This window comes from Schistocerca serialis, chromosome 4 (assembly GCF_023864345.2).
Source record: "Schistocerca serialis cubense isolate TAMUIC-IGC-003099 chromosome 4, iqSchSeri2.2, whole genome shotgun sequence".
Lineage (NCBI taxonomy): Eukaryota > Metazoa > Arthropoda > Insecta > Orthoptera > Acrididae > Schistocerca > Schistocerca serialis.
Genome location: NC_064641.1, coordinates 137,760,106 through 137,783,438, shown reverse-complemented (window position 1 = coordinate 137,783,438; position 23,333 = coordinate 137,760,106). Strand labels below are relative to the sequence as shown.

The 23,333-nt window shown below is 41.1% G+C and overlaps 1 protein-coding gene across 1 annotated transcript in view; it reads left to right on the top strand.

The window, feature by feature from the left end:
• The window catches only part of LOC126474193 (eukaryotic translation initiation factor 3 subunit E), a 37,717-nt gene extending 26,325 nt beyond the window's left edge, over window positions 1–11,392 (top strand). The window contains exons 6-9 of the mRNA XM_050101656.1: window positions 7,596–7,710; window positions 9,948–10,159; window positions 10,927–11,161; window positions 11,287–11,392. Of these exons, the coding sequence (XP_049957613.1) occupies window positions 7,596–7,710; window positions 9,948–10,159; window positions 10,927–11,161; window positions 11,287–11,313 (589 nt within the window). The 3' untranslated portion in view covers window positions 11,314–11,392. The remainder of the gene's footprint in view (window positions 1–7,595; window positions 7,711–9,947; window positions 10,160–10,926; window positions 11,162–11,286) is intronic.
• Window positions 11,393–23,333: the final 11,941 nt, after the last annotated feature.

Here is a 23,333-nt window from a genome sequence, read left to right as displayed (position 1 = left end):
AGGAAAAACACACACACACACACACACACACACACACATATTCATATATTCATTTGCACAAGCAAGTATGTCTCATGCACAAATGACTGCCATGTTCCGCAGCTCAGACCGGAAGTAATAGAGAAATTTATGAAAAAATAAAGCCAATATCAGACACAATGAGGAATGGAAGAGTTGTATTCTATGGACACCTAAAAAGCCTACACAAAAGAAGATAAAAAAGAATTTTTAACTTTTTGACAGAAACATCATTGGTGGTTCAAAGAAGTTAAAGCAGACCTGAGAGAAATTGGAATAACGGAGGAAAAAAGAGGGTAGGGAGAAAATTTTAGAGGAAAGTAAAAAAAGTAGAAACCAAAGAAAAAGGTAGATGGAATGTGTGCAGAAGAAAGAAGAGAGAACTGTAGGGAAAGGTTGAGAACTTAGTGGAAAGAAAGAAGAAGAAGACGACGACATAAGTGGAAAATTATGAAGTGCAAGACCTCGGGGCAACAAATTCATAGCTTAGCACCGTACACAACTAAATATGTCTTTGCATGCACTGCATCATAACTCAAACTGCTCCTATCAGTTATGCTGTAGTGTTTAATTACTTACTGCCAAAACATGTCACAGTGTTGTAAATGCATTAATCAAAACTAGTATGACCTACAAGCAGCTGTGCCCAACTACTATTTTAGTAATTCCACAACACAATGGTATATGAAATTTCAGTTTAATTGAACTAAATGTAATATTAAGTAGTGTTGAATGCAATCATTTGACTTGAATCAAACAGTAGATTCGCAAAAGCAAGATTTCATACACAAATTGACATAATTTAGTTTGTGTTAATTTTAAAAATTTCAATCGGTAAATTTAGTCATGCTTCTGCTGATCACTGCTAGCAACACTTCCATCAAATAATTATAATGACATACTCTCCAGTGATCAGTCTCGTATAACCTGACAGCAGAAACAGGCCGAAAAAGTTATGACTAGAGACTGGATTATATGCATTTGCATATATGGCTCCTTTTAACCAGTTATTGCATATTTTAACTAAGAACTAGTGGCAATGCATAGTTTCGTTCTATGTTTACAAATTTAGACTGGCTGTCTCTAACTTGATCTAGTTTTGATGTCTCGTGTATTGACCGCAACCTAGAACTGCATGCAGTTACTAACCGAAAGGCCACTGCCTAGGGAAATCGTTACGCAAGAGGAACAAGAAGAGGCAGACACAGTCAATCCTCCTGCGCCCGCACCCCTGGTTAATTGCCTCCGCTGTCATACCGTATACGTTGGCAACAGTTAAATTAAGCTATGCAAGCTTTTAGTCACAGGTCCATTGTTTCAGTTTAGCTTTCTGTTTACTTGCACACAGTTGAACGTGTTCATGATGTGTGATGTGTAACTGTTGTGTGCCACACTGCATGAAAAAAGAAACGTTTCGTGGATAGCCGACCATCCTGGAACATTTACATACGATGGAATTGTTTTAATAGTCATGTTTGCGAGAAAAAGGTTTCATGCAAACAACTTGCAAATAGACCCGCATGTCAATACAAGTCTTCATATTGCAGGAATGCGGAAGAAAGGACCACAACAGCAAGTTGCAGTAGCAGGCATTTGTCCAAAGGTATCCAAAAAAGTCAGTTTAACATGGATCTATGTGGAGCACTCATTGCAAGCAATATTCCTCTTCACAAATTTACAAACCCTATCCTCAAAGGCTTTCTGTGCAAATATTGCTTAAATCAAAATACACCAGATGAGTCAGCATTGCGTAAAAGTTACACATCGACAATTTATGTAAATGTTCTGGAGGAAATACACAATGAACTCAAGGACAGTTGATGAAACTTGTGGCTGTTACAATTACAAATTTAATTGTTGGTGCTTTAAAAGAGCCACCTTCTTATTTAGTGGCCTGCAAAGAACTTGAAAAAGTAAATCATTCTACAACCACCAGATTTGTGAATGAGGGTATTAGAAAAATATTTCTCGAATCTTCTGCAGGTGAAAATGTGTTTGTGTTTATTTCAGATGCTGCCCCCTATATGATCAAAGCAGGCAAACCGCTCCAAGTATTTTACCCAAATTTGATTCATGTTATGTGCTTTGTTCATGGAGTACATTGACTTGCTGAAGAAGTATGTTCCACATTTGTGAATGTAAATAAACTGATTTCATCCACAAAGAAAGTGTTTCTAAAGGCTCATGTTTGCACCAAGACCTACAAAGAAAAACTACCAAGTGTGCCTTTACCTCGCGAACCAATGGTAACTTGTCATGGTACGTGGGTTGAAGCTGTGTTATTTTACAATGAACATTTTGAGGCCATTAGAGGGGTGGTAAACGACTTCGATAATGCAGAGGCTTTGGCAGTTTACCAGTGCAAGGATGCTTTTAATGATTCTGGTATTAAAAAAGACATTGCTGTGATTTACACTCATTTTTCCCCTATACCTGCAAGTATTAAAAAGCTTGAAACTCAAGGTTTGGCACTGAATGAATCTACTCAGTTAATGAATAAAATTATTCCCCTGGACTCATTGCTAGAGGTATTCCCAATAAAACTTAAAGAATAAATTAAAAATGTTTTAAACAATAACCCAGGCTTTTTTAACCAAATTGTGCCAAATTGATAGTTTTATTAATGGAATGTGTGAACTTTTACCAGAAACAATAAGTGCCAATGTAGCACCCAAATTCAAATAGTGCCCAGTTACCTCAGTTGATGTAGAACGGTCGTTTTCTACTTATAAAAATGTTTTGAATATTCGAAGACACAATCTTACTACCAAACATTTGGAACATTACTTGGTCGTTTACGTTTACAATAGTAAGAAAATGTAAAGTAAATTGTAAATGATGCTTTGATCGAATAGTATTAATTAAAAGTTAATGCTGTTCAAAAAAATTCATGATTGTATGTTTTTTAAATAAAATATTGCGGAGTTTTTGAGCATGCCCCTCTGCATGCAATACATCTCCAAGTTGGTCCTGTACATATCAATTGTTTCCCTGCGACTCACTTGGCATTGTATCCGCTTGTTACCGACAACAATAGCAAAGAAGGAACAATTCTTGAAACACGGTACGCATCCCCATTTTGCAAATTTTTAGAAAATAATCACTGAAAGGCCTCCTTCCTATCTTCTACCAGAGTGTATTCAGAAAATGATATCAGCGTTCTAAATGTACCGACTTTTCGCGTGGCCAGTTCTCTTCCTCATAATTGATATGCACAGGTTCGACTTTGAGATATAATGAAAGCAGTAACTACAGTGTTTTTTTGTTATTTGGTCTCGCATATTTTGACACTTTCCATGCATTTTTATGTATTTTTCCTGCATATTTCAAGGTTTTTATGATGAATATAACCCGGTATCTAGGCTTCTGCTGATTACTACTAGCAACAGTTCCATCAAATAATCATAATGATGTACTCTCCAGTCATCAGTCTCATATAACCTGGCAGACCCAAAAGGTTATGACACATTCATATTTGCATTCATGTCAACACATTCACATGCCTTGATAAGAAATAACATCAGCAGGCCTGACTTCATCATACAAAGAGTTGGGATAAAGTTGTAATTAAAATATGAAAAGTCATTTGAAATATTTAAATGAATTTTGTGTTTTGCAGCATTCAGGTATTAAAGAAGCATAAAGGAAGTCAGCTGTGGTTATACTGTAAAAAATGGGGTTTAGTAAGTTGCAGGCCCTTCAGCCTAACCAGTGTTGTGCTTTAAGAGTTCTATGCCACAATAGTAGGTCAGAAAACATAAGTGATACAGGCCACCAGCAGGAAGTATCTTAAGCTTCAGTCAGCTAGAGACAGTTTTATTGCAGGCTAGACTGTGGAGAGTCATTGTCTGTGGAAACTTTAATGTTCATTTTCTGTCAGATAGTACTGACAAGGGTCGCCTAGAGTTGGCAGTGCCTAGCTTTGAATTATTTTCCACAGTAAAATTCCTTTTGTAGATTGTAGGACATAGTGCAATAGCTACTGACATTTTGTTTTTAGACACTTTAATCTGTAGTAACTCGGCTGTAAATCCAATAGGCAATGGTTTAACAATAAAATTTATTAGCCAGTTACATACAGATCATAGAATAAAAGTGTTGTAAGACAGAATCGTAAACAGTGATTCAGTCACCACATCAGGAGAGAAATTACTGGAAGAAAACTGGGGAGAAATTTATAAAGCAGTGTTTGTAGAAAATTTTCTTGACATATTCCTACAGCATTTTTGAATCTTGTGTTCCCCTACAATAAATAGGGAAAATAGAACAAAAATATGGATAAGGTGTGGATAACTTCTGAGATTAAAGAATATCATGCACGGAAGACAGAGAACAAGCATTAGGCAAGAGTCTAAACACCACTACCACCAGTACTGTAGAATGTACCAGTCTGTCATTAAAAGAGCAAAATTCATATAGTGTGCTAAAAAATTAACCACTCCAAGAAAAAGGAAAGAACTATTTGGAATGTTATTAAGCAAGGGGGAAAAAAATCAAAAATAGTGATCCAAATTAAACCGAGTCCCCAGCAAATAGCTCTGGGCAAAATGGTGACACTGTTTAATGATTGGCCACCGAACTGAATCATTACTTCCTCACAGTGGCAGCAAACACAGCATCCAGTAATAAACAACCAAATGCAGATGCATTAGATTTACTTGTACAGACATTACATGGACCACCATCAGACATTAGTTTAAAAAATGCATCCACGAAGGTGACTGCAGAATTCGTCATGTCACTAAAAAGCAGCAGCTTTGCACGATATGTTAGTATTCCTAGCAGAATACTAAACTCTTGTGATGACTTAATATAATTACCCTTAAGTTATCTTCGGAATCAATCAATGATCATGGTAGATTTCCTGACTATAGTTAAACATGCTGTAGTAACACCTGCATGCAACACTAGATATACGTAAACCACGTACAATTGCAATCCTATGTAACTCCTTCCAGTCTTTACAAAAGCATTTGACAAAGTTGTCTATAACAGAATCATTGACTCATTTAATTGAGCAGTACTTGTTAAATGTCTCTGAGTTCAACTTTTGTGAAGGATTCTCGAAAGAGCAACAATTCTATACTTCACAAATGTAGTACTGGCTGAGACAGACAAGAAAAGTCATCCTGGTAGCATATTCTGTAACTCTGTTACAGCTTTAGATTCTCTAGATCAAAAAATTCTACTTAGCATAAGAGAAAGCAAGTGGTCTCGTTAACAGATGGTCTCAGCTATGAAACTAATCTCAGAGGGACATATAATGTGTGGAATGCCACAATAATTGAAAAATTAAAACCCCACTTATATCAATTTCAGCACTGATGTTACGTGCTTGATCACTAGAGAGCATCTGAAAAAAGTGATTTCAAGTTTCAGGATATTTTAGTCAGGCTAGTGTATGAATACTCAGGATTTTATTATTGGTGATCTTCAGACTTCTATAACTCACTAGTTGGAGCTTTAAAAGCTGTCTTCATGTGTTTGTATGTAATGTCTTTCATTATAGGATGTTTTTCATTTTAAAAAATATTATTCTTGGAATGTAATTTGAAAAGAAATTGTTCACTTAAGGGGTTAAAGGACAGTTCGTAGGCTGTAACGTTTGTTGACGCAAGCATATTAATCAAGAGTCCTAACTCGGCCATAGCAGACACAGCTCATATGATAGACGAAGACTCCTAAATGTGGTTCACAGTTAACATTTTAAGTCTTAAGATACATTATGGACTATCACTTCCAGTCTGCTGTGGGCTGACAACCCACAAGTCCTAGTCTCACAATTAGATGATAACATCGCTAAACCAAACCGTACCATGTACATAGTAATCCCCATCATGCTCCACGGCCAACCAGTTTGAACATCTTAACGCAAACCATTCAGAAGCTATGATGATTTTATTTCATATAGTTCAATAATTGTCATCCTGTATGTACAGCACCAGGAAAGTTCTTTCTTTTAAATTGTCTACTGAAAATTAATTAGTTGAAAGGAGGGCAAGTAATTTATAAATCTGTTCCTTATAAACAATACTGCTTTCCATTAGCATGTAGATTGGGCCAATTCTCATTGTTTATGCTGTCTTTGCACCTTCTCTCCAGCATACAAAGCAATTACATTGCATTTAGATTGCATGTTCAAGATAGTTGTTAACCTCACAGCCAACACTTGAATTGGGCCTGGCGGTCTATTGGTAAAGTGTGTACCTGGAAACTAGAAGGTCGCAGCATCGAATTCTGATTGGACTTGGGATTTTTCGGTCTGCATTTGAACCTATTCTTTACCTCTCAATGATGTGAGGAGTCGTCAGAAATAACACTTGATTCAGATTCCACACTTAAGTGTACCTTTCCAGGCTTGATTAGGTTAGAGATATGCAAGTCACAGAAGTTTATTATAGTTGTTGTGGCTTGATTAGGTGATGACAAGTATGAATAACTGCAGTGGCTGACAACTAGGCCTACATTCTTGTCTCTGTACTGGTACTGCTCTGCATGCTTCGTACTTTTTAACAGTGCAGTCACACAAATTGCAGTTATCCCTATTCCAGTACTGAATTTTCACTGGTTATCAGAGTATCTCCTTTTAATTTTGTGTGTGGGGGTCGGGGTGGGGGGGAGATACTTGTGTGTGTGCGTGTGCGAGTGCGCACGCGTGTTCATACATTCATAATAACGGGTAAATTTCTTACACATGTCAATACTTATATGAAATAGTTACAAAGTACAACACTAGATGCCAGCTTTTGTTTTTGTGCACTATAAGATTCATCTTGTGAAGGAGGAATAATTATGTAAACTACTCCATGAAAAACTTTTGTATCTTGCATTGCGCTGTTTCATTTCTAGTGGCACAATTTCTCTAGAAACCTTATATTTGATCTACATAATCAAACTAATAGGTGCAGGGTGAGGAGAAGACTGCTGACATTGCTTAAAAGCTTTATTCTGCTACTGCAACCACATTGGCACCTCATTTCAGGGTGATATTTTTTCTCCATCAACTCAGAGAAAGTTGATATAGTACCAAAATTATTGAATAAATTTTCTTCTGATATGTTCATTTCTGTTAGCCTGTCTTGTTGCATGTTTAACTCTTTAGGAATCTCAATTCGGGTTTTTGTATACATTGTTTCTTAGTTTTTCATGATTGTGCAGGTTTAGGTATTGTTTGTAGAATTTCATAATTGTTTTAGTGCTTGTTTAATTTTTATGTTTCTATGACGACACATTTGTTTGTTATGTGCTGATCTTTTCTCTGTGTCTGTGCTTGAGAAAAGTCAAGAAGGTAAAATGTGAGATTTGTTGTAAGACTTATGTATAACAATATCTAGAGAGCTCATCTTTGGTTTCTCCTGGAGGACTAATCATCAGCAAATAGTTATAGTAAAACATTGGGTGTTAATCTCTTACCCACAGGTGCTTTGCTTTTCCATCGTCCAGACAGTCAATATATAAATTAAGAAGTGTCAGTAATAAACTGCACCCTTGCCTGAATTCTTTCTATGTTTTACTGCAAGCTGTTTCACCTTGCTCTTAAAGAGTTAAGGCCTATAACAAAAGTATTTATTTTTCAGATATTTAAATGCTATCCAGACCATGTGTCCTCACATATTAAGATATTTAGCAGCTGCCATTATAATTACAAAGAACCAAAGGAGCCTCAAGGAGTTAGTGAGGGTGATTCAACAGGTAATTTCATGTAATTTACTGCAGCTCCTGATATCAGAACCCTGTGTGCCTAAATACTTGCTAAAACAGAAGGCGTAGAGTAGGAACAGGTATCACAGGGTACCACTCTGAAACTTCAGAGATTGTGCAGATATTTACTTCAGTATTGTGAAGTACTGGCTCAGTATCATTTTAGTCTTGGACAGTAAATTTATTTTCTTAAGACCAGTGTGCATTGTGAGCTCACAAAACCTCTTCATGATTGTGTGATTTCTGGTGCTCTGCTTAGAGCATGTGCAGAACATCCTATTGCTTCTCATAGTGGTGTGCAAGTAAGGAGGTGTGCGAGTGATGTGTTTTGCACAAAGACAGTCAGAAAATACTTTGTGATAGCACTAGTGTGCTCTCTTCTTTGTCCCAAACCCCAACTGTTGCTGCTCTGGTCAGTGGCAATACTGGGTTAAGCAAAAGATTGGGCTAGGTTTTCTGCTTTGACTCCCTTTAGAGAAGTTTCGTGCCTGGAAAACTATCACTGTCACTTGTTAGTGTAATGCTTGACTTGCTTGTTGCCAGCCACTCATAGTAATGATTATAGCGGCATTGTGCCTTCATCATACGTATATTTCATGAAAATCAATGTTAAATGTTCTATGTGCACTGCAAAGCAAAGACTACGGAAGCAGCAGTGTGATGCTATTGACTGGAGTGTCGCTTGGTACACTGCCCCTTCCTGCTGTGCATTGCCACACCACCTACCTTCTTGCACAACTATACTGCTGCTGTTCTTTTGCTGTTTGAATCCTCTTGACTGAACTAGAACTTAAGCACATTGTGTATGGCTCTCCACTGACATCTTTCAATAATTGCTTGAGTATTTAACATTAGCAGCTGTACTACTAACATGCAGACTACTGCTGTCGCCATTCATTCCTGCAAGACCAGACACTTATTCAGTAGAATGCTATTTCCATTATAATTTTCAAGTCTGGAAAACTATCACCAAAAAAATTATGAAAGCACTTTCATCAAAATAGACCTCTTCACTATCACAATTCTTAAGAAATGAATGCTCTTTTTAAGGTCACCATGCTACTGATTACATGACAAACATGTTTGGTCAATTTGTTTTCTGATATACAGGGTGCATCTTGACCGCCCCAAATAACTTCTCGCCCAAAAGCAAAATAAACACTGTTTCAAATGAATCCTGCACTAGGGGGCATAAACCAGCATGATTGCCTTTCTTTGTTATGAAGGTATGAACAGCAGTACATCATTTTCAAATAGCACTGTGTGTAATTTAATTTTTTTAACCTATTTCCTATACTCAAGATCTGTTCAACAATGTGTCACTGTACCATTCATGTAAGCATTATGTTATTAAAAATGTAGTACAAAATTGACTTTGACTGTCCTTCATTAGCATACAGAGCAGGTAATCAAGATGACATAACCCATCCACTTTGTGAAGTTTACAGGAAACGAGTGGATACATAGGGAACTCCCATAATTTAATAGTGTTTCTACCTTCTCTTCATTGGTGTACACTATATTCACACATATCTTCAACTGAAGACAGTTAAGTGAATGACCTATGTTTGTTTCCATTGTGTGTCAGTTCTAGCAAGTGGATGAGTTACACTACCTGGTACATGGACTTTTATGTTAGTACACAAAAGTCAGTCACTTTTGTTTTGTTTTTGAACAGGTCTTGGAGAGACATGGATTCCTGAATAAAATAGGGTGAAAATAAATACACTACCACTCTTTATTTTCGTAACAAACAATGCTGTAAGAAAGGCAGCCATGCTGGTTAATATCCCTCTGGTAACTAAACTACTTCCCCCCTCCCCCTGGACAAAAAACTTGGGCTTGATTAGATATGCCGTTAAAATAGATGTGTTCATTGTCATCAGTTTTCCAGAACTGTCCCAGTCTTGGGAGCACAGTGACAGTTGTAAATGCCAAAATCTGATTAGTAAAAACTAAAGCTCTTCTTGCTGGTTGGATATGACTATATTTTAATTGTGTATGTGTATTAATTTTTCTAGGGTTTGTTGTTTATGCCATTGTGTAAGCAGAATAACCATGAATTACTTATTTGTTTGGAAGGGTGGTGGTGGTGGTGGTGGTGGGGACATTTACACTTAAAAATAGAGAAGTAATGGTCAGTGAAGGATATTGAAGGAAAATAAAGATGTAGAAGTAAGTTTGTGTGAATACAATACATAATATTGTTTGAAATTCTTCTGTTTCAGGAATCTTATACTTACCGTGATCCAGTTACAGAATTTCTGGAGCATTTGTATGTCAACTTCGATTTTGAAGGTGCACGTCAGAAACTGCACGAGTGTCAAACAGTGCTTTTCAATGACTTCTTCTTGACAGCATGCCTTACCGACTTTGTGGAGAATGCTCGACTTATGATATTTGAAACTTTTTGCCGAATTCATCGGTGTATCAGCATTGGGTAATTACATTTCTTTAACTGCAGTGGTAACACATGTAGCACTAACATCTCAGAAAAACAATGACTAGCTAACAGATAAAGTTGTTTCAGTGTTCTTACTAACATTTGTCAATCTCTGACCAAGCTCCTAAAATATGTTACTAACTTTGAGATTTGTGCTTCCATTATCCTCTAATTCATTCCCTTCTTCACACTGACGCATTGCCATTTGTCTGACACTGGATTCTGCTTTTTGTGGCCATACATATTTTCTACTCTGTTTCTCTCTAATACATGTGGAGGACACCTCTGTTCTAAGCTTCATTTCCTCATACTTTTTTCCATATTTCAGTAAGCCAGCATTACTTTTGTCTTCTACAAAGTATTAATTCAAAAGCTAAGCTAAACACACTGTTGATGATTTGATTCTATCACCTTTTACTGTGATTTGACTCACAAATTGAATAATATATTTTACTCTGGATTCCTTACAAATATTTGTAAATGCCACCCAAAGTGATACTTACATTTTTCAATGCAGAATGACATAGTTCTCATACTCTTCATGGCCATGTTTGCAACAGGATGTTAAACCCAATCCAAAAAGAAAATTGTTCCCACACTCACTATTCTTATTGGACATATTATGTTTTTCAGTGTTAGTCTTACAGAAGCGTGTACCATACATGTTGAGTGTCACAAAATAGTTAGTGATGTCCTGTGCTTGTTTTTATTATAAATACAAATTTGTGAAGTTCTTTTGTATGAGACTTCATTTTTTCTCGCAGGATGTTAGCTGAAAAGTTAAATATGAATCCTGAAGAGGCAGAATGCTGGATCGTTAATCTCATTAGGAGTGCAGACCTGGATGCTAAGATTGACTCAAAACTAGGTCATGTTGTAATGGGGACACCACCTTTATCTCCTTACCAACAACTTATTGAAAAGATTGATACTCTTTCCGTTAAATCAGAAACCCTGCAAAATCTGGTTGAAAGAAAACTAAATGCCAACAGCCAAGATGTAAGTTCTTTGTGATATTTGTATTGCAATCTGTGATATTCTTTTAAGATGAAGTTAGGTCATTGTTTCATATAAAATATTCAGATGCAAACAGTACTAAAGGACATATTTTATTTTTGTTTCAGTATCGGTGGGGAGCCCCAGAGTATTGATCTCAATCTTGTAAAATAGTGTAAGGACTGTATTTTACTACACACAAACTGAACATTAATAAACTTTACAGAAACTGTTTCCTATTACTTCATCTCATCATCATCCTACATGTGAGACAGCATCCACCTACAAACATAAGTTTATGTAAACTTTGTAGAAAAAGTCACATCTGTAACAAGAAATTTTTATTATTAGAATCCCCTGCATGATAAAAAAGAAAAACTGTTAATGTAATGGCCTCTCAGTGCTCAGGAAATTAGGTTTTGGGTAATTTGAAATTGATGTTGGCTGAATAACCATGACTTAATTTGTAACAATACCTTAAATTATTTGTGGGGTTATCAAAGCCATCTCGTTCCAGAGGTGTTTATTTTCCTCAAAGTGTGTTAACACTACATGGAATACATTTATGAGTAATTAATAATATTAATGGCCAACAGCCTTGCCGCACTGGTAACACCAGTTCCCATCAGATCACCAAAGTTGAGTGCTGTTGGGCTTGGCTAGCACTTGGATGGGTCACCATCCGGGTCAACTGAGTGGTGTTGGCAAATGAGGTGCAATCAGCCCTTAAGAGACCTATTGAGGAGCTACTTGATTGAGAAGTAGCGGCACAGTCATGAAAACTGACAACGGCCACTAGAGCAGTGTGCTGACTACGTGCCCCTTCATATCCACATCCGGGGATGCCTAAGGGCTGAGGATGACACGGCAGCCGGTCGGTATCATTGGGCCTTCAAAGCTTATTCGAACTGTGTTTGTTTGTTTGTTCATAATATCAATGGAAGAAAGTCCACAGATAGAATCTGTTTGTTGATAATATTAATGGAAGAAAGCGCACAGATAGAATATGTAAATCACTGCACGCGTTCTACTCTCTTTGAGGGGAAACTGATTCATAGTCATCCTGTACAGCAGGTTCAGCATTCTTCCTGGAAAGGCAACTTGCCTCACCATGGGCACTGCTCACTTTTCAGTTTAGAAATGACACATTATGTCTCCTCAGTATTTCCTGTCTCATTCTTTTATGTGAGTAAACAAAATAATTTTACTGAGCTCATATTTATATAGTACAGTTATTTCCAGTTTATTAATTCAGATCTCTATGTGAAATTTGATATGTGTAAAAGAGAGTGTTACAGTTATCAACTATTCAAATCAAAGCACTGAAAAACGGGAGACTACCAACATTTTTACGGCATCAACAATGAAGTGGGCGAGTGTATGATCAACCAGAAGAAAGCAGGGGAACACTGGTGAAACTATTTTGTGACAGTTTTGACCAAGAAATTTCTCCATCAACCACCAGTCATATCAGTTGTTACAGGACCGGTCAAGGAAATTAACGTTGCCAAAGAAGAGGCTGCTCTGAAGGAGGTGAAGAAAGGAAAAGCTACTGGTTCCAAAGGTCTCCCAGCATAGTTATGTTGCTGTTACTCATGGTAACCCTTCTTCATCAATGTTGATGGTCTCAGCTTGTCATGGATCTGATGTCATGTGCTTAGTTTACTTTTTATTGAGTTGCAGGCCATTTGTTGCAAGTCTGTTGTTCCACTCTTGTGTTTGGTGGTAGCAATCAAGCTTGTTCTCCTCAGCGAACATGACATTTTCAGCATAGAGAAGTGTCCATGGAAGGGGCTAGTGCAAGTCTCATGTGACAGTGTCAGTTATCCAGATGTCACAATAACAGGCACAAACCAGGAAGGTCATATTAACAATTGTCTGGCATTATAGCTGAGTGCTCAGCATGTCTTGGCTGTCGTGTGGAGCATCCGGGTTTAATTCCCAATATTGCCAGAGATTTTTGCTTTCTGGGAGGAGTGGTACAAAGTCTTCTCAGTTTCATGAAGCCAATTGAGGAGCCACGTGTGTGAGAAATAAACCTACAATGGCCGCAAGGGCAGTGTGCCGACTGCATCTGCATAACATCATATGGCATGGGATGACACAGCAGCCAATCGTCATCACGCAGTCCTGTGGGCTTGACTGCAGACTTTCTTTCTACCATATTAACAATTAATGAAAAGTTTTCACAGAGTTGTTTGCAGCAGATTTAAAGTGTAACCCTAGTACATGTACTTCCCCCACTGCCCAAGAGAATGTGGTGGACCATGGGCACTTCCTCAGTTCACAGAACCTCCTGCACGTTCAGGGGTAAGAATAGGCCCGCGGTCTTCCTGCCTGTCGTAAGAGGCGACTAAAAGGAGACTCAAACGTTTCGGCCCTTATGTGATGATCCCCTCTTGGATTTGACCACCATATTTCAAAATTATTCCGAAGACGGAGCCAATTGGGGGAGGGCGCCTTACTTGGTGCATTGTGTCCCTCATGTATTGAGACCTTTAGCCAGCTTATTCGTCGTTGCATTGCAGTCCCGCTCGCTCTCCATTTCTTGGAAACGATTTCTGCCATGCACTCTGCAGTGTCGCTTTCTGCGCTGACGACGACCATGGACCACTTGCCACCTAATATCCAGCACGGTAGCCAGTCCATTGTGGTGGGGCCGCCATGTACCCTGTTGGTTGTAGCCCCCTGACAACACAGGGATCGCTCTACTGATGTCTGCGCCATTAACTCCCCACGTATGCCAAGGAGTAGATGACTATCTCCCTGGGGCATCGGGACTCCCAGCAATGGCCATCCTGCCAGGTGGCCCTTGCTGTGGCTGGGTGGCACCCGTGGCGAGGGCCCTTGGTCGGAGTAGGTGGCATGAGGGTGGATGACATGCAATGAAGCATGGCACATCTTCTCTTGCTGGTGGCCAACCACGAGCAGTCTCTAAGCGTTCAAGGCCTCACTTTAATGCAAACGTGTATGACCCCAAATCGTTCCCCTCCCTGGCCAAACCATGGGAGGAACGAAAGGCTATGAATGACAGCAAGACTTATTCGCCCCAGTATCTAGTCTGTACGAGAGCTGATGGGGAATCCTTTGTGTCCATGAAGCCTCTGTTCTTTGTAGAGCATTCAGAGGACAAGTTCGGGGAGGTGGAGGGTTTGTCAAAAATGTGGTCCAGATCAGTCTTGATAAAAATAGCATCCTCTGCCCAGTCACAGGCATTACTCGCTTGTAAGAAACTGGGGGATGTTTCTGTTACTATCACGCCCCATAAAAGCTTAAATATGGACCAGGGCATTATCTTCCACAGGGACCTTCTTTTACAGTCCGATGACGAGCTGCGCACCAACTTAGAGTGACGAGGTGTCCATTTCATCCGGCATGTCCACCGGGTTCTGAGGGATAATCGAGTTGCCACCAGTGCCTTCGTCTTGGCCTTCAAGGGTGACACATTACCCGAGGAGGTGAAGGTGATGGTCCACCGCTGTAATGTTAAGCCATATATCCCTCCCCCAATGTGGTGCTTTGTTGGAAGTTCGGCCATATGTCTTCCCGCTGTGCTTCCAGCCTCATATGTCACGATTTGGGTTGTCCATCCCATCCCGATACTCAATGTGCCGTGCCTCCCATCTGTATCAACTACGGAGAGCACCATCCCCCTTGCTCACCGGACTGTAAAATTCTACGGAAGGAATTTGGCTTCTCTCGCTAGGAAGGGATCCCTTGGGTCACTCCCTTCCCAGGTTCCTACTAGTGGCAAACCAGACAACTGCCAGGGGCTGATGAAGCCCCATGTAGCTGGTCGTAGGGCTTCACGGTCCTCTTCAGTCCCGGAGATGGAATCAAAGAAGCCCTCCCAGTAAGGGCAACCAAGGGAACAGTGTGAGAAATAGAAATCAAAGACCCCTTAGACCAAAGAAATTGCGGTGGCACCCATTCCACCGCTAGCTACAAGCTCTGCATCTGAGGACGCGGTGGAGATTCTGGCGTCTGATGAGGACCTAGATCTCGCCGATCCCTCAGACATGATGGATGTTGCTCCTGTCGGTACTCAATCGGTGGCAGCAGGTGACCCAGCGGCGTAATCTGCCTCCTCGGTCCCTTCACATCTTTCTCGGCCATGGACAATGTCATCCTCCAGTGGAACTGCAGCAGTTCTTTCCACCATCTTGCTGCACTTTGACAACTTCTCAGCCTTCACCCTTTCTTCTGCATTGCTCTTCAGGAAACTTGGTTTCCGGCGATGCGAACCCCCGTCCTCCGTGGCTATCGGGGTTTTTATGAGAATCGGGCAGCTTATGAGAGGGTATCTGGTGGCGTCTGCATCTACGTCCTTCACTCTCTTTACAGTGAGTCTGTCCCTCTATAAACACTTTTAAAGGCTATACTTAGAAGGAGAGACAGCATTGGTTGTATTTTTTTGTTTTATTAACAGCAAAATCGATTTTCGGTCACTTAGTGACCATCTTCAGTGCTGTAATATACAATTTAAATTGTATATTACATCTCTGAGGATTTTTTTGTTTCATTAACCGCAAAATCGATTTTTGGTCACTTAGTGACCAGCCTCAGTGCTGTTGCGGTTAATAAAACAAAAAACTACGACCAATGCTGTCTCTCCTTCTAAGTATATCCATTATCTGGTCGTGGTGCACAGGACACTCCATGGAGTCGCCAATCAATACCTTTAAAGGCTGTCGCTGTTTGGGTGTGGACACCTCAGGCTGTAACTGTCTGCAGTCTCTATCTTCCACCGGATGGTGATGTCCCGCAGCATGTCCTGGCTGTGCTGAAAGAGCAATTGCCGCCACCTTTTTTGTTACTGGGCGACTTCAGCGCCCATAACCCTCTGTGGGGTGGATCAATGGCAACAGGCCGAGGCAGCATCGTTGAGCAAGTATTGTCAGAGCTCGACCTTTCTCTTTTAAATACTGGTGCCTCCACACATTTCAGTGTGGCGCATGGCACGTACTCAGCCATCGACCTTTCGATCTGCAGCCCTAGCCTATTACTGTCTGTCCAATGGAGTGTGCATGAAGACTTGTGCGGTGGTGACCACTTTCCGGCCAATTACACTATTGATGTGGTGGCTCACTCTGTCACCACGAGCATCGTTACTGCTGCAGAATCTGCCATTCCCTGTTCTTCTGGGTCCCCTCGGTGGAGGACTGTGCCTTGGTGGTCACCCAAGATCGCAGAGGCGATTAAAGATCGTAGGCAGGCACTCCAGCGTCACAAGCAGCATCCCCCATTGGAACACCTCATCGCCTTTAAAAGGCTCCGTGTGCGAGCCCGCCGCCTCATTCGCCAACTTAAGCAGGAGTGCTGGGAAAGGTATGTCTCCACCATTGGCCTCCGTACCTCTCCATCACAGGTTTGGGCCAAGATCGGGTGACTCTGTGGCTATCGGACCCCCATCAGTGTACCTGCACTTTCACTGAATGGAGCAATATGTACCGACTCCGACACAATTTCAAACCACTTAGCAGAGTATTTTGCTCAGAGTTCCGCTTCTGCGAATTACTCACTGTCCTTCCGCTCCCTGAAAGAGCGGTTGGAATGTTGGAGCCTTTCATTTCACACGCGCCACCCTGAATTGTACAATGCTCCGTTCAGTGAGTGGAAATTCCAAAGTGCCCTAGCCAATTGCCCTGATACGGCTCCCGGGCCAGATCACATCCACTGTCAGATGCTCAAACACCTCTCGGTGGACCACCAGCGATGCCTCCTAGACCATTTCAACCGTATCTGGGTTGAGGATGAGTTCCCGTTGCAATGGCAGGAAAGCATTGTAATCGCCGTGTTGAAAGTTGGCAAGAACCCACAGGAGGTGGACAGCTACCACCCCATTAGCCTCACCAACATTCTTTGCAAGTTGCTTGAATGCATGGTGAGCCGGAGGTTGAGTTGGCTACTTGAGTCTCGGGGCCTTCTGGCTCCGTCTCAGGTTGGGTTCCGTAAGGGCCGCTCTGCAGCCGATAATCTGGTGTGCCTGGAGTCTGCCATCCATACGGCCTTTACCCACCGTCAGCATCTGGTCGTCATCCTTTTTGACATGCGGAAGTCATACAAGACAACATGGCGACATCGCATCCTCTCAATGCTTCATGATTGGCGTCTTCGGGGTCTGCTCCCAATTTTCATACAAAATATTCTGTCGCTTCGTTCCTTCCGTGTGCAAGTTGCAGCCTCCCATAGTTCCTCCCGAGTTCAGGAGAATGGGGTACCGCAAGGATCTGTCTTAAGTATCTGCCTCTTTTTAATTGCAATTAATGGGCTTGCTGTGGCAGTGGGAATGTCTGTCTCAGCTTCCTTGTATGCTGATGACTTGTTCCTATACTTTAACACCACTGTCACTGCAGTTGCTGAACAGCAACTGCAGGGCACTATCCGCAAGGTGCAGTCTTGGACTGTAGCGCATGGTTTCCAGTTTCCGGCTGCCAAGACCTGTGTTATGCATTTCTGCCGGTGACGCACTGTTCACCCTGAGCTACGGCTTTATCTTGATGGCGATCCTCTTGCTGTAGTGGAGATGCATCAGTTTTTGGGATTGGTTTTTGATACCCGGTTGACTTGGCTCCCTCATATTCAGCAGCTTAAACAGATGTGCTGGAGGCATCTTAACGCTCTCCGTTGCTTGTGTCACACCAGCTGGGGTGGCAATGGGTCTACCCTTCTACGGCTGTACCAGGTGTTAATTCAGTCCCGTCTAGATTATGGGAGCCTGGCTTACAGTTCGGCATCCCCTTCCGCATTGCAGTTGCTGGACCCCATCCTTCACAGTGGGATCCGACTCGCCACTAGAGCTTTCTGAACAAGTCCTGTGAGCAGCATATTTGTGGAGGCAGGTGTCCCTCCATTGCGGTTCGGCACCAATGACTACTGGCCGCTTATGCTACACCCGTTTGTAGCTTGCCCGAGCATCCCAATTATTGTCTTCATTCCCTCAGTCGGTCGTCCATCTTCCGGAACGGCGGCCACGGTCAGGGTGTACGATTGCGGTTCCTGTCAGAGTTCTTCTCTGTGGGCTTGAGGTTTTCCCTCTTCCACCTCTTTTCCGGGCCCCTGTGCATATGCCCATGTGGTGTGTGCCCCGCCCGTGCCTTTGGCTTGATTTGACACCGGGCCTGAAGCACTCAGTCCCTCCTGAGGCCCTCCGCCTCCACTTTCTTTCAATTCTTGCCACATTTCAAGGCTGTGACATTGTCTATGCTTGCTGGTCGTGTCGGTTATGCTCTTACTCTAGGGGATCATTATGAACAACGCTTATAGCCGGCTGGCTGCAGTGTTTTCAGTGCCGAGCTGGTTGCCATCTCTCATGCCCTAGAGTCTATCCGCTCCTTCTCAGGTGAGAGCTTCATTATCTATAGTGACTCCCTGAGCGGTTTATGAGCTTTCGACCAGTGTTTCCCTCGCTCTCATCTGGTGATGGCTATCCAGGAGTCCCTCCATACTCTTGCCCGTTGCGGCCACTCTGTGGTCTTTGTGTGGATCCCGGGTCATGTTGGCATCCCGGGAAATGAACGTGTTGACACGCTGGCCAAACAGGTTGTCGGTGCACCAGCCTGACATTGCCCTTTCGAAGAGTGACCTCAGGTCAGTTTTGCGGCAGGAGGTACTTAGCAACTGGGGTGAAGGTGAAGAGTGGCGCACCCTTCCTTCACCCAACAAACTTCGGGTCATCAAGGAGGCTACCGGCACATTGTGCTCTTCCTTGCGGGTCTCTCACAAGGACTCTGTTGTCCTCTGCCAGCTGTGCATTGGCCACACCTTGCTGACAGCTATTTACTGTGCCACAAGGACCCACCTTTATGTCGCTGCGGGTCAGCTTTGACGGTGTTCCATATCTCGTTAGACTGCCCGCTTTTAACTCCGCTCAGGCAGACATTTGTGCTGCCTGATACGCTTCATTCACTTTTATCAGATGACATTGCAATGGCAGACTTAGTTTTGAGTTTTATTCGTGCAGGGGGTTTTGATCACTTGATCTAAGTGTTTGTCCTATTTTTTGTGTTGAGTCTGGCCTTTGGCCTACAATTTTAGACGGGTTTTTAGTGCGTTACTTGGTGGTTGTCTTTTCCTTTTTTGTTTCTATGGTCAGCCAATCGTTGTCACACTCGGTGTGATTTTAATTCCTTTTTTCTGGTCTCTGTCTGTGTCTTTCTTGTCCTGTGTCGTCTCTTGTCATCTCCATTGTTTGTTCTTATTCTTTGTGGGTGTTTAAAGTTCGTGGAAAAAGGGACCAATGGCCCTAGTAGTCTGGTCCCTTCAATCCCACAAACCAACCAATCAGTTCACAGAACTGTAGTCTTCCTCCTCCCCCTCCTCATCTAGTGCTCAATGCAAGGATTGGTTGATAGCAGATCTCCAGTCTTAATGCTTTTGTTTTAATTTCTGTGTAGAAGTTACAGCCAAGACCAAGAATATTTTGCCCTCTGATTGGCATCCTGGCGGTGAGTACACTTAAGGACACTGACCGTAGCACCCAAAATTGACTGGGCCAGTCATTGAAAAATCATGCAGAAAGATTTAATCCAGAACCCGGCTGAACACTTGAAAGCACACCATTAATCAGTTGCACTGAGAAAACATGAGATTAGGATTGTACCGAGGGATCAGCAAAACAGGCTCCCGTTGAGGATGCAGGCATGCAGTTGACGCAAAAACTGTCAAAAAACAAGAAAGTGCAATTTTAGAATTGACTGAGGGAGGTGGATGAGTTCCTGCTACCACTTGTATCGTACCTTCTGCCTACAAGAATAAGCCTTTCCATCGCACTGTGAGTGTAAACACATACTTTTGTTTCAGTGTGTGAAAAAGGCATCTATCGCTAATATGATTTATGTGACGACGGTATGCTCAGTTCACACATCTACCACCTGCGCAGCTCGTGGTCAGTCATGTTCGACAATGGAGTTCTCATTGCTACTTCGCAACATCCTATAGGATCTCTTAGGTCGGCAAGCGGGTGCTTAAAGCTATTATGTAATAGATTTTCAATTTCTGCTGGCTGGAAGCAGACAAAAAAGGTGGACAGGATATGTGATTTAGGTTATAGCCATATGAGGGTCTTCTCCTCACAGCTCGCACAGTTTATGCTTTTGAAAAAAATTTTATCTTGTTGGCACTCATGTTCCTGCTGTATGTTTGCGTTTTTTGTTGTTCATTATTGGCAGTCGAAAATATTATACATGTTCTCCAGTCCTCAGTGAATCTATACCGTTGAAAGAATTTACATTAATTTTTGCTTAAAAAATGGAATAAAGTGCAACACTGCATTCGAAATGTTGAATTTACAAGTGGTATAAACATTTCAAAGAGGGTCAAGATGATGATAAGAACAATGGCTACCCTGGATGCCCTAGCACATCGATTACTGATGACAGTGCGCAAGAGAGAAAGAGAATGGTTCTGGGAAATCAGCAGCAAAGAGGTTGCTGAGACTTGCGCCAAGCAATTTTTTTGCTTGTTTTGGACACGAAGTATGTAACAGCAAAGTTTATTCCAAAATTTTTGAATTTAGACCTAAAACGATGTCGCATAGCCATCGCTCAGGAATTGTTGATTGAAGCCGACAGCGATCCAGAAGAAGGTTATATGCAAAGGTTCTTCTCATTGTGTTCTTCGATTACAGTAGGCTGGTGCATCATCAGATCCTGCCTTATTGTTACACTGTCAAAAAGGAATATTACCCGGAAGGTATGTGCCATTTACATGAAGCAAACCAAAGAAAATGACCAGAATTGTGGCAAAACCACTTGTGGAAACTGCATCTTGATAATGCTCCCACTCGTACCTCAGTGCTTTTTCATTATTTTTTAGCGAAAAACAAAATCGGTATAATGCCACCGCTACTGTATTCCTCGGACATGTGTCTCTGCAACTTTTTCTATTGCGGAGGCTGAAGAGAACCATGAAAAGATGTCATTTTGTCACCATTGATGAGATAAAAACAAAATCGTTGTAGGAGCTGAACACTGTAACAAAAAGTTGAGTTCCCAAGGTGCATCCAAGACTGGAAAATACAGTGGCACAAGGGTATTGTATCTGAAAGGGATTACTTTGAAGGGGACAAAGCTAATGTTGATGAATAAATGAAAATTCTTTAGGAAAAACAAATATTCCCATTACTTTTTAATCAAACCTTGTATATGCTATGATAGTTGCCTGTAAGCACCGGAAACAACGGCGTGTGCAAAAAATACTGGACTCATCCAATATTGTGAGAGATCAACGAAGTGAAAGTTTGTGCTTGTACACAGCAAACTGAAGGCAAATCCATGTAAGATTTTTGAGTACTGCAGGACGTTTGTTAATTCATTTTAAATAATGAGGAGGATATATAACCGTGCAGAAGAAAAGTTCACAGTAACTTCAAGGTACGCTTTAGTTTTCTTTATTCTGCCAGTTTGCCAAAAACTGTTTTAATTAATATTTTTGCACAATGTTAAATTTTTTCACTCATATAATTTGCAAAATATGACAAAAGTTTCATCACTAGCTGTTTCGCTTTGTTCGTTGCACTGCTTTCATAGTGTTTTACAGAAGACTGATTAATGTGAAAGTGCTGCCACTTGGAGAAGATAGTGAGTGAAAGGGAAGATAATGGACACTGCACATGATTGTGAAACTTTGAATGAACTTTAACCGAAAATCGAGTTTCTTGTACCTGTAGTTTCAATTTCCTAATCACTTGCTGTTGCAGCATGAGAAATGTCTTGTCTGCATCAGGCATCTGAGAAATAGATTGTGCCAAATGCCCTGTACTGTTTCATCATAATCACCTGTTTCCTCCTCTTAGAATTTGGTCTCGGCATACTTTTTGTGGATTGCGGCTCAGGTGCAAGTATGCTGCTGTAATCTGAACATTTTCAATGGTCTTCATATGCCCACCATTTTTGAAAAAGATAGCATTCATGTATTATTTGACGAAATATCCTTTCATATTAAACCAGTTGAAACAGCTTCTACAGGTGAACCAGTGAACTTGTACTTGCGCAGGCAGTAATTGTTTTAACCCTCCTTCAAATAAAAACATTTCCTTGTTGTATGTATATGGTCTATTGTATGTAACAAAATCACCTCTTTTTCCTTGTTGGTTTTTCACTTATTTCGTGTACAAATCATTCATGCTCTCCCATCTTTTCTGTACTTCTGTCCCTAAAGGATTCATATAGGTGTTGCGCAGCATTAGTTGAAGACCTTATAGTGACACTGACGAAGAAAAAACCGACTTGTAGCTGTTGGATATGGAAATGGACATCTTGTGGGAATCGTTTGGGAACATCCAATACACTAATGAGGTAGTTCTATGATGAGAACGATGTTTCATTCAAAGATCAATGAGTAAAATAAATTTTGAGGTATATTTATGGCTCTGTACAAAATTCTGATACACAAGTGTAAGATGCCATGCCATCTTTCATTACAACACTGAAACGTCTGGTACCTGGACTCACTGCAATGTACGTACTGCATTCCAAAGAGCACTATTTCTACATTTTTGTTTTATCTAATCACAGGTGCTATAAATATAGTTTTTTTGACAATGTGTTACTTAATTTTACAACAAAACTTCGTACTTTTGTGCAGAACAATCATTACTCAGTGGTAATATGAATACCATACACACACAATTATGCAGTATTTCCTTAGGATTTTACTGAGGGTGAAAAGTAGTAGTAGCCACAAGTAAACATCCATATTTCACAATGATACTCTCACTCAAGACGAAAACAAAAAATTATAACCATTATATTTAAATTGAAAAAATACCTTTACAGTATTCACTGTTCTGCAGTGATACGAGATCTGTTCAAAAAATTCTGGAACTTTGTCCACAAGATATTTCTGTGCTTGCCTTTTACTTATTGTGCATGGCCTCCTCCGAAATACTCTCCTCCACAATTGATATGCTCCTCCTAATCCCATTTCCACTTCCGGAAGCAGTCTTGGTATGCCCAGCATGGCTTTGACATTGGACCCAATGTGACGACCTTTTTTATGTCTTGGAAAACTTTTCCTGGCCCATTGTGAAGACTGAACTTAAGGAACATCTCATTCTCATTTGCGCCGGCCACGGTGGTCTAGCGGTTCTAGGCGCTCAGTCCGGAACCGCGCAACTACTACGGTCGCAGGTTCGAATCCTGCCTCGGGCATGGATGTGTGTGATGTCCTTAGG